At 44.4% G+C, this 12,299-nt stretch overlaps 1 protein-coding gene across 6 annotated transcripts in view; it reads right to left on the minus strand.

The window, feature by feature from the left end:
- The window catches only part of LOC148814834 (zinc finger protein Aiolos-like), a 44,137-nt gene that overhangs the window by 16,256 nt on the left and 15,582 nt on the right, over positions 1–12,299 (minus strand). For 4 of the 6 annotated variants that reach the window (XM_088906399.1, XM_088906397.1, XM_088906396.1 and 1 more), the window contains exons 4-6: positions 10,026–10,280; positions 9,266–9,433; positions 2,848–2,964 (exon numbers count right to left, since the gene is read on the minus strand). In XM_088906399.1, coding sequence (XP_088762525.1) covers positions 2,848–2,964; positions 9,266–9,433; positions 10,026–10,280 — 540 coding nt within the window. The remainder of the gene's footprint in view (positions 1–2,847; positions 2,965–9,265; positions 9,434–10,025; positions 10,281–12,299) is intronic. The other 2 variants (XM_088906398.1, XM_088906400.1) reach the window with 1 other exon arrangement.

The following is a 12,299-nucleotide window of genomic DNA, read 5'->3' on the forward strand; positions in this document are numbered from 1 at the left end:
GCGATCCGAAGCTTGGGGACTTCTGTGAGCTGCCCTGCACATTAGAAGCCTGCGCCCGGAGACTGGGAGACTGCAGTGCTCAAGTGCTGCTTCCTTTAAGAACCCTCTATAAGTGTTTATTGATGCCCGCAAGATAACAAAGGAGACCATTTGACATCACTTCCTGGCACATTGCATCACCTCAGCACCACTAGTTCCAGAGCACAATGAACAGGCAAATACAGGCTTTGTTCCTCAAGCTGAGCATCCCTCTGTAAAGACGCTCAACACCCCTGTCTGCTTGGACTGTTTGTGCTAGTGAGGCATACGTAACATTAAACTACTCAAAACACACAACATCCGGAGCAACAGTTTTCTGACCAACTCTCCCAACACCAAAATCTTGACCTACATTAAATCAAACAAGGTTTTCAGTTACATTCGAGGCCGTGCCCATGGCCTACATCAAACACAGCTCCCCAATACTGCACAGCTCAAGCAACACCCTCAATGAAGCACAGAGATCTGATGACCCCATTGCACACAGGTGAGGGCCTCTCCTGACATTCGGAAAACCTGAAACAGATCAATACGTCCTGCACTGGCAACGTAGGAATCCACTGCTATCCAGTGCTGTTATCAAATCCCTGAACGGCTGCAACAGACTTCTCCTTCTATCACAAAAATCTCTGAGGACCAAGAGCTGTCACTGCTAACCTGAGCTTGGAAGGTGACTACTACTGAGTTACTGTACCTCCCTGAACAAAGCGTACTGTAATGTATCCAACACACTCCCAGAGGACTTGTGAAATGTTCCAATATTAGTAAATAAATACTCTCTACACTTTGTTTGCCAAAAAAACCCCAGAAAACATTCATTATTTAATCATATATACTGTATATATTTTTTTACCTTTTGTAGCTACAGTGATGCCTTACATCCCATATATATCTGAATGTATAATGTTAGTAATCTTCATTTTGTTCTACTATCTACATGCAGAACATCTCAAAACACCCAGATAGAAAAGAAAAAACAAACCGACAGAAGTGTAACACAGCTGCAAATAAACACTGCTCAAGATAAAAACAAGCAGTACAATACATCAAACCAAACCTTGATGAAACAGCAAGATATGAAAATGAGTTTTACAGTTGTTGTTTAAAAACATCCCAATTTAGACATTTCCGTGCCTGTGGAAAAGAGTGTGCTCCAATGAAATGTAACTACATACACAGAAGCAATCATCTGTACAGTTCATAGCTCCAGTCACAGACAGTATTGGCATTGTCCGTCTCCAGCAAAGGTATTCACTGTTTTTAGTAAAAATGACCTTAATCTCTTCTATGTTTATGCTTGGGGCACTGTCTGATTATCAAGAAAGTGGTAATTAAGATGCTTATTAAGGTGTATAATATGAGATGCAGGGTGTTATGTACAAATAGAGGGGTTATGAATATAAAAATAGTAAATATCTTGAAACAGGTCAATCGGGTCTGGTGCTCTGAAATCAGTATCTATTGAGGACCTGTATTTGTGTTTTGTTTTTTTAAAAAACACAGATTAAGGTTTAAAACACAAAGCATCAAGTAAAAGCAAAGGTCTGCTTCTGAGTGCCAGTGCATGTCGTAATCTTTGCAAAAGAGAAAGGCTTTTCGCTCGTTTTTTTCCACTGTCTTCACATGGTCTCATAAAGTTAGTTGGAATTTATTTGGAGCTCAAATAAATAGCGGAGACCCACACAGCTTCCTTGCAAGGCCCCGTTCCCAGAGCACCCTCTGTGAAAACTAGTGCTCAGACAACCACTGCAGAAGGGTGAAACTTCATTCAGCCTCGGACCACACTCTGCGAGGCTTGAGCCCGTTGAGGCTAGAGCACTGTGTTAGTGTTATAGACCAATGCAAAGGGCAATTATAGCTCCTGTGAAAAAAAGGTCAAGACTGGGGTCCAAGACGTAACTCGAAAAACTCTGCAGTTGCACAAGCCTCCTCCCACAGATTGTAGATGGTGTTGTTCAATGTGTCCCTGACACTACGCAGTTCAATTTAGTGTTTTTCAGAAACTGAATTTCATACCACGTGCCTGCCTGAGACTTTTCCACTGATCAGAACTTACGAAATCAGTAAACGTCCTCCTAAATGTGAGCCTTCTGCAGAAAGAAAGCTCACAAACTTTCACAGCAGTTGGCAAAATAGGTCAAACAGACAAAATGCGAGTTCTGAACACAGGGCGATAGGAATTGAGGGAAGTCAACTGCCTATTATGCATATAATCTGTACGGAGCGGTTATCTACAGATTTGATGACATGAATTTGCCATCCCACAGTCTATAACAAGGCGTTGAGTGGTTTTTACTAACATACTTTACAATGTAAAATTCTGCTGTTCTATAGTTTCTTCATCTGGAGAAGACATGCACCTGTATTAGGAGAATCATGCATGCAAAGCAAAGTATTTATAAATCTTTTTTCTGAGCATATTTTGTAACACAGCCTCTCCCCCAAAAAACTCCGTAGACCCTTTAGCTGTAGTCAATATTTTCCACTACTCTTAGGCCTAAGGCACATTATTATAATAGGAAAAACACTTGCCAAAAAAACAAAAAAGGGAGTGAAATGTTTCCTGACTCTTAACAGCAGTTGAAATCTTCGAAGGCCGGTCTTTAAGGATGCTTCCATCCTTGTTCTGGGCTCAAAACCTACAGCCCTGCCAGCGGCTCACTGGGCCACGCCCTGAGAGGGGCAGGCCCAGCTCGTGACCCTGCTTGTGCTTTGTCCTTGGGGTGAGACGCAGGCTGTACGGCGACGGACTCGCCCTCTTTGGAAGCAAGACGGGCAGAGTGACAGGCGCGCTGTCAGTGGCCGTACCTCCTTCGCTGTGGCCCTTGCTCTGGATGTACACGTGGCACCTCTCCTTGTGCTCCTCCAGGGAGCTGCGCTGCTTGTAGCTCCTCCCACAGTAGTTGCACTTGTACGGCTTCTCCACTGCAAAACCAATCCAACAACCAACCAGCAAGTTAATAATCCCACACTGAAAACACAGAAAGTGACAGTAATTCACAGCGCCTGCTGTTATATACGTGGACCATCTGTCTTGAATACATCTGTGAAGCAAAACACAGCTGTTATATCGTAATTTGAATGAACTGGTCAGCAACACTACAGTTCGATGTTCTTTCTTTGGAAAGGATGTGCCTAAGACCTATTCAAAGTATCACATACAGTACCATATTGTACTATTTAATGACTATTACCAGTCAAATCCCTGCCATGGACCTTCTGCTGTGTAAAAAGGTTTTAATCCAGGACAGGTCTGACTAAGCAGAGCTTTCCTGCTTCCTACTAGTCTGACTCAAGATAGTCCTTATGTGAAGATTAGTTGCGATGTGTACAAACTGGCTAACATCAGTCGATTTCATCAGTTTTGTCTTTTTGTAGCAGTGTATTACAACACTTGTTTTCTTTTTTGCACTTTCACAATGTGAATCATTTGATTGGCACATTATGGAAAACAACATGCTGTTAGTAAAAACATTAATCAACTCCCCAGCCTTTGTAAGATATATACAGTGGTGTGAAAAAGTGTTTGCCCCCTTCCTGATTTCTTATTTTTTTGCATGTTTGTCACACTGAATTGTTTCGGATCATCAAACAAATTGAAATATTAGACAAAGATAACACAAGTAAACACAAAATGCAGTTTTTAAATGAAGATTTTTATTATTAAGGGAAAAAAAAAATCCAAACCTACATGGCCCTGTGTGAAAAAGTGATTGCCCCCTAAACCTAATAACTGGTTGGGCCACCCTTAGCAGCAACAACTGCAAACAAGCGTTTGCGATAACTGGCAATGAGTCTTTTACAGCTCTGTGGAGGAATTTTGGCCCACTCATCTTTGCAGAATTGTTGTAATTCAGCCACATTGGAGGGTTTTCGAGCCTTAACCGCTTTTTTAAGGTCATGCCACAACATCTCAATCGGATTCAGGTCAGGACTTTGACTAGGCCACTCCAAAGTCTTCATTTTGTTTTTCTTAAGCCATTCAGAGGTGGACTTGCTGGTGTGTTTTGGATCATTGTCCTGCTGCAGAACCTGAGTGCGCTTCAGCTTGAGGTCACGAACAGATGGCCAGACATTCTCCTTCAGGATTTTTTGGTAGACAGCAGAATTCATGGTTCCATTTACCACAGCAAGTCTTCCAGGTCCTGAAGCAGCAAAACAGCCCCAGACCATCACACTACCACCACCATATTTTACTGTTGGTATGATGTTCCTTTTCTGAAATGCTGTGTTACTTTTACGCCAGATGTAATGGGACACACACCTTCCAAAAAGTTCAACTTTTGTCTCGTCAGTCCACAGAGTATTTTCCCAAAAGTCTTGGGGATCATCAAGATGTTTTCTGGCAAAACTGAGACGAGCCTTTATGTTCTTTTTGCTCAGCAGTGGTTTTCGTCTTGGAACTCTGCCATGCAGGCCATTTTTGCCCAGTCTCTTTCTTATGGTGGAGTCATGAACACTGACCTTTACTGATGCAAAAGTAGCCTGCAGTTCTTTGGATGTTGTTGTGTGGTTTTTTGTGACCTCTTGGATGAGTCGTCGCTGCACTCTTGGGGTAATTTTGGTCGGCTGGCCACTCCTGGGAAGGTTCACTACTGTTCTATGTTTTCGCCATTTGTGGATAATGGCTCTCACTGTGGTTCGCTGGAGTCCCAAAGCTTTAGAAATGGCTTTATAACCTTTTCCAGACTGATAAATCTCAATTACTCTGTTTCTCATTTGTTCCTGAATTTCTTTGGATCGCAGCATGATGTGTAGCTTTTGAGGATCTTTTGGTCTACTTCACTTTGTCAGGCAGGTCCTATTTAAGTGATTTCTTGATTGAGAACAGGTGTGGCAGTAATCAGGCCTGGGTGTGGCTAGAGAAATTGAACTCAGCTTTCCAAAGATGTGATAAACCACAGTTGATTTATGTTTTAACAGGGGGGGCAATCACTTTTTCACACAGGGCCATGTAGGTTTGGATTCTTTTTTCCCCTTAATAAAAACCTTCATTTAAAAACTGCATTTTGTGTTTACTTGTGTTATCTTTGTCTAATATTTCAGTTTGTTTGATGATCTGAAACATTTCAGTGTGACAAACATGCAAAAAAATAAGAAATCAGGAAGGGGGCAAACACTTTTTCACACCACTGTACATGGTATAGATTTTCTTCTTTCCAATTTCCACTTGAGCCTGGTTTTGCTCTTTAAAATACAATAAGCTGTAGGTGTTAAAAAGTGCCAGACTTCACACTCAGGTAAGGATAAAAAGTACAAGGGTACATGTTCCCTTACTTTACATGATATTTTCAAAACCCTGATTATATTACATTTTTCTAAAATGATATATTTTAAAACATTATCCTAAAAATTCATGTTAAGGGTGTATTTATTCTTAAAAACCTGTTAAAAATGTATTCTTAAAACTTTGAGAGAAAATGGAAAACTTGGGTGGGATAAACATTGAATTCAAAATGCATCTGAAACACAGGGTTCGACAAAATATATTTGTTAAAAACAAAAAAATAAAGAGAGCTGAAGATGAGTAAGACTCCACCCTTGGGAGAGCAAAGGGCATGGCTCCCCCTCCAATGCTGGAGATAATGACGATGCACTTAAAAAAGCTGTTTGTATTGTAACGTGTGATGTATAATCTGACTTGTGTTAAGTCAAGTTTGCCATAGCTGCCCCCTCTGCTCACAGATGAGTCACCGAGTCAGGTTATGTGGTGTGAAAAGATGTGGTTCTCGGTGACATAACGACAGCAGACAGCAATCACTGCGACCATGCCGCCACTGTCCAGACGCGAGAGGGCAGGTGAGTGGCTGCCAGGAGTCCTCTTCAGCTTCGGCCGGGCCAGGGGCTGGGGGTGCCGGCCGCACCACTCACCGATTCACACTTACAGGCACACTTGCACCGGTGAGCACGTTTCACACCGTAGTCACAGGTTTCTCATTGACGAGCGCGATCACAAGTACTGATACCGGCAAGTTTCTTGCATCGGGAAAAAAAAAAAAAAAAAAGTAGCACTTCTCTGAAATGATACAAATGCTGATGGATCTGAGATAAGAAGAGAATGAAATGCTCCAAAAAAATCAGCTGAGGTTTTAACTGGATTACCATTGAAGTTTTGAAATGAATACGTCTCGGTCATGGAGTCATGCATCAGAGTCTTGAAACAAACGTGTGTTGGTAAGAGCTGATGCCTCACAGCTCCAGGATCCTTGAGCTCTGCTCTGGCCTCAGGCGTCTGTCTGTCTCGCACGTTTTCCCCATGATCACATGGGTTTTCACCAGGTGCTCTGGTTTCGTCCCACCTTCGCTCACCTATGCTGTTCGTCACTTTCATCCCGCGGTGGACTGGCCTCCCTTCAAGGGCCAGAGCCATCCCCTGCTCTCAGGCCCAGTTCACACCTTGTGCTTCCAGGAGACAAGATGCTGTAACCCTGAACAGTGGAAGCACAGCCTTCAGGTACCAGATGGATGGACCTGCTCCTGCTAGACATGGTCCTTCAAAGCAATGCTGAGTTCTCAAGTACCCATAGACAAGGCTTTAATCACAATGCACAGATGGCATCTATAAAGTTATGAGATCTGCTGGATCAGTTTCAGAACTAGCTTTTGGGAAAGCATTTCAGGTTTTTTTAGCAAGATTAACATGCTTTGCTCCACAATTCTTTTTTAATTATTTCCATTTCAACCACTGCTTCTCTAGGACAGGTGTGGGTGGTGGCAACGTTACCACTGGGCACAAGACTGGCCCACCCTGGTCACGGGAGAGAGGTGGTCAGCAGCACATACTGCCTCATAGATCCAGGGTCCAGTGCTCAGTTCTGGGTTGGGGCGCCATGCTCCTCCTATGTTTGCTTGGGTTTTCACCAGGCATTCCTCCCTCCTCTCAAAAACATTCCATTTAGTGTTGACTAACTACTCTGATATTTTCCTTTCTAGTGGTGGTGGGGTTCAGATATTTCATGTTTGGTGTCCTGTGTCTCTAACTGGAAGTCTGTTCCCAGTACTACCAGTCAGAGGGGGGCACAGCCTAAGTGATAAGATGCACAAGTTGCACAGATTTCACTCCTCTGCACCCCTTCTGATTCTGATGGGCAGATCCCAGTAATAACCCCAAGAAAATGGATTGAATGTATAATTGGTAGTTGCATCAATAAATTGGGTTGAAAATTTCATCCATTTTCTTTTCCTATATTATATGTTGACTGAGTGTTGCCCCCCAGTACTCAGGACTCCCTGCTGTTGCAGGACGTTTGCAAACCTCTTGTTTTCTTCACTCCCCCTCCCTCCTCTCCCCTCCCCTCCTCGGTCACTCGTGTGGGTGAATCTCAGAATCTGAGTCTATAACTGGCAGCCAGTCTTCACAGATAAGAAAACACACCTAAAGCTGGTGAAGCCCGACTTCATTTTATGTTTTTGGCCATTCGAGGGCACATCAGATGGAACCACACTTGCAGAATCAGACAAACAACACACCAGCGACACCAGTGTTGGGTTTTGGTCCTTGTTTTTGCAATCAGCATTCGTTGAACCACGAAGTGCATAGCGAAACCTGAACCATTAGCGAAGGGGAAATGTTGCTTTTAGAACAATAAAAACAGAGCTTTTAGCTATATTGTAACTTTGAATTTTAAACGTGTTTATCAAAGAATCAACCTTGAGGACATTCTGTTTTTTAAGGAAGCCTGTTTCATGACATCAGTTATGTGTCATAGTCCATAGATGAAAATGAATGAAATACAGGAACAAGATAAAAGAAAATTCTATACTTTTATCTAAAGGAAAGAAAGCTCAGAATATGACTACCGGGTAGAAGATCTTTTTCTTAACTGATTACAAATGCATGATAAAATCTAGCGATAAAAATGTCTTCAGCTCTGCAACTCATACTGAAAATATTGGTGGAATCACAGTTCTCTGCAGATACATGTAGATAGAAGCACTAGGGGATAGAAGAAAAGAGTAAAAAGATCAAAGCCATGATTTTTAAAAGCACTGTCTGATATTATGTAAGTCAACCACTAAGACTACACTAACACAGTTTCCAGCCACACAGCGAAAAACATCTTCTGACCTGACTCTGAGCAGAGATGGCTAACTGAATTTTGAGATGCAATCTGCATGCATACAGTACCTTTGTCTCCACAAGTACATTCCATAAACACTTTCCTGGTATCTTCTCTTCCTTTTATGCTTTCCAAAGATTAACTGTTATGTTTTTCTTGTGTTCCAGGCAAAAGCCTATATTGGTACAAAGGAAATCTTAACTTAAAAAATAAGACCTGCACACTTCTTAACTGATGGGAAGTTGATGGACAAAGAGAAGTCAATACATTTCTTCAAAATAAAACTTCAGAGAAAAGCTGCTACCATTCTGCTTTTATGAACACTGTCCTTAAGTGTCAGAGAAGGACAACTGCAAGATCGTATCTGCAACAAAAGAGTGATAGTTTTATTATCTGCTACTGCAGCTAGATATTATACTTTAAGCCTCTCACTGCAGCATCTCAAAGATAATCATCAAAATTTGGCTGGTCAAGTTCTCAAGATTCTGCAGGTTCTTGAAGTCGAGAGGCCTGTGTGGTAATAAAAGTTAATTCTTTGTTTGTTAGCAGTTGGACATGTACTATCAACTCTCCCTCTAACCTTACAGCAGAAAAACTCTCCGTTAAACAAAGACCATGTGGACTGTGACTTTTACAATAAACTGCGATTTTAACTTCAATAATAAGCAGAAGACATGGCGGCACTCTTGAAAAATCTTCCATCGTCTGGCCTCACCAAACCACGTCTTACCAAAGCACAATGCAAAATCCCCCCTTCACATTCTTTAAATAACTTATCTGAGGTAACCTGCAACATACAAGTAGGGCTCTGAAGAACCTGAAACCAGAATTCACTAATGTAAAACTCTATTCATGATTGAACCACCAAAAGTTTCAAAGATACTCCTTCTAGTATCAATGTCTATAAACAAATGGATATACATGACGTCTGAGTCCCAGAAAGCAAACAGGAAAATGAGTTGTGGGCCGAAAATCAGAAGGAAGGAGAAGGACGCTCGTGCACACCTGGAGAGGCACCACAGTTACAGCCCTGGGCGTTTCTTAGTCGCACACTGATGTAGGGTCCTGCCAGGGGGCGGCGGACCGGGCCCAGCTGGTCGAGCCCTGGGCGTGTGCGGGTGAAGGAGTCGGGCGCGCCGATGGCGGGGTGGCGGGGGGAGGGTTACCTGAGTGCGTGCGGAGGTGCCCGCTCAGGGCGTCCCGCCGGCGGCAGGCGTAGCTGCACATGTGACACTTGAAGGGCTTCTCCCCGGAGTGCAGCTTGATGTGGCGCAGCAGGTTCCCCTTCTGCGTGAAGGAGGCGCCGCACTGCGTGCAGTGGAACGGGCGCTCCCCTGAAACGCCAGACACGGGACGCGGGTCAGCCATGGCGGTGCGTGCTGGGGGCTCGAGCACCGCATCGACGCTTCTTTAATCTTACATGATGCCCGATCCCTGTTTCCACATCCTTGCAAATGTTCACCACAGCAAATTTATTAAACAAAATATTCTAATCACATCATTGTTTACCTTGTTTCTGCAAATGGATACCCATGCTTTGAAAGCTTGGAGACAGTAAATCATGGTACAGTAAATCATTCCTTAGAAACATTTGCTCTGGTAGATCATGGCGTTCCTAGGTGCTACGGACGATAAAGCAAACCACGGTGAAAGGAGATCCATAGTAAATAATGGAGTCAACTAAGAGACTCCAGTCTGGTTCAAGCACTACGGAGATGCTGCGTCTCCTCCACTGTGACTGTGAGTAGGGGCTCTGTACAGCGGAGGAGCTGGGGGTCAGAAGCAGTCTGCTCTGTGGAGACAGGCTGGGCTCACAGTTCACTGCGGAGGAAAGCAGCCCTGGGGTTCACTCTTGCGCTCAGACAGGGGGGAGGGAAGCAGGGTCAGAGAGCCGCCGCCGACAGGGATGACTGCTCGGGCGCTTACCGGTGTGACTGCGCTTGTGCACCAGCAGCACGTTGAGGCTGACGCAGGCCAGGCCGCAGATGTCGCAGCTCAGCTTCCCGCTGCCAGCCCGCGAGCCCAGGTAGGAGCCGGCTGGGCCGTCCGCGGGCGAGTTCTCGTACCGCGCGTAATCCAGGGGGGAGAGATACTGCTCCGCGTCCGCCTCCTCGCGGCACTCCCCCCCTTCCTCGCTCCTGACGTACTCCTCCTCCCGCTCGTTCTTCACCTGGACCTCTGCTGGGGAGGGGGCAAATGACAAGAACACAAGGATACATGAAAAGAGGAAGCGAGAAAGAGGAACACACACACACACACACACACACACACACACACGCACGCACGGCAGTTACGCCTTGGCACTTTCCAGGAGGCACAGGGAGTTGCATTCCCCGCCGAGAGCCGAGGGGACCGGCGGCACGGGCCTACCGCGCCTCTGGCGGTTACAGGCACTGTGTCGGGGACAGGGCTGGCCCTGGGAGGTGTGAACGCCACCAGAAGCGGCTGCTTGGCGTCTCTACAGGGCCGTGACAACCGCAGCGGCTGGCCAGAAACCGTCGCACTTCAACCTCTGTTGCTTACTCTGCAACACCTCAGAGTCGCGAGTGTGAGAAAAGCTTTCCGCGCAACTTTAATGGAAAATTAGTCAGGGGACCACATTAATATAGTGCTTTGTCATCCCCAGCAAGAACTCCTGGGTGTTTCATTAATTTCTGCTTCTGGCTGTTTTCTTCCTTCTGCCCTCAGCGGCGCTGCGCCTCGAGGCATGTGCTGCAGGAGGCGTTCCCTGCCCTGCGCACACACCCGTACGCACCGCGCGGGACACAGCCCTTACCGCACGCCGACCAGGGCTGCTTCTGCTCCTGCCTGACACGCCCTGGCACACACACAGCAATTAGAAAGACTGTTACTGAGAGAAGAAAAAAAAGGCCAGGGATTTTTTTCTTTTTGCTTTGTTTTTTTCTATAGCTCGCGGACTTGTATGCAGAGATATCAACGCAGACCGCACAGACCCCGTGGTTTCAAGGAGGTGTCAATTGAGTCGCTAACAGAAAGAAGATGGGCACGTTCTGCACATGGAGCTTCACTGCACTGGTGTCACAGCTGTTGTCTTGGCCAACAGACAGCCATTAGGAACACTATACAAATATATAGACATCAAAAATGTGAATACAATACATGTATTCGTAACACATACACAGCTGGGGACACGAATGTCAACAAGAAAATTAATTCCAAATATCCTACTGTAAGATATAAATTACATCTGTTCAGTTTTATAATAAAACAAATTGTGGCTATGGTTGTCTTTTAACCAAAATTAAAAATAAAACTTGGTTACATTTTTCAACAATCTCTATTTGCACTCCTCTATGTGTTGAGTCTCTCTCATTCAGTGTGCTTCACTGCTCTGGGCGCTTTCATTAACTCAGTTCTGCTGCGTATCCAAGACAGAGGGCAAATAGCTTACACATGAGGTCAACACACACACACACACTCTCTCAATGAGAACAAGAAGTTTAATTTGATTTTTAACCTTTGGATACTGGTACCCAGGCAAGAGTTGTAAAACCAGTGATGTCTACCCAGCCTGCAGCGTGCCTTTGCGCTCAACATGCCTTTGTTTCAGAAAGTAATACAGAGTTCCAATACAGCGGATACCTCCTTCAGGATTTTCAGGACTGCAGGAAGCCCCTGAATCTGTTACGTAAAAGTGTAACCACTGGTGTGTCAAATACTGTACAGGACCATGCAGGGGTGCACTCCGGGCTGAGAAGCAGAAAGAAGGAGAAGGACACTCATGCGTCACCTGAAGAGGCTCCACAGCTGAAACTCTGGGTGTTTCTTTCAGTCGCACACTGATGTGGCTGGAGCATCAGTCTCTTCACAACTGTATTCTACCTATATGTTGCTGTGAATACAATTATCTGTATTGTAATAAGTAAGCTGTTTGCGCATTTAGTTTAAATCTGCAAGTTATAAGATTTTTGTAGGATTTCTGACAGTTAAAAGCATTTAATACACAAGCAGTAATTTACATTGTACCATGTACATGATGTAAATGGGGTCTGAACACCAGTAATAACAATACTGTTAATGTAAGCTTTCTATTCCTCATATTTTTCTACTTGTGGATTGTGTATAAATACAAGTGTGACTAATAGCTGAAGACACCATTTTGACGGTTTTATCTCAGATGAATAAAATGAAAACCTGTACAAGTGTGGGCAATAAACGTACATTCAGCCATTATTAAAA

The sequence above is a fragment of the Atractosteus spatula genome, chromosome 26, assembly GCF_055471065.1.
Source record: "Atractosteus spatula isolate fAtrSpa1 chromosome 26, fAtrSpa1.hap1, whole genome shotgun sequence".
NCBI lineage: Eukaryota > Metazoa > Chordata > Actinopteri > Semionotiformes > Lepisosteidae > Atractosteus > Atractosteus spatula.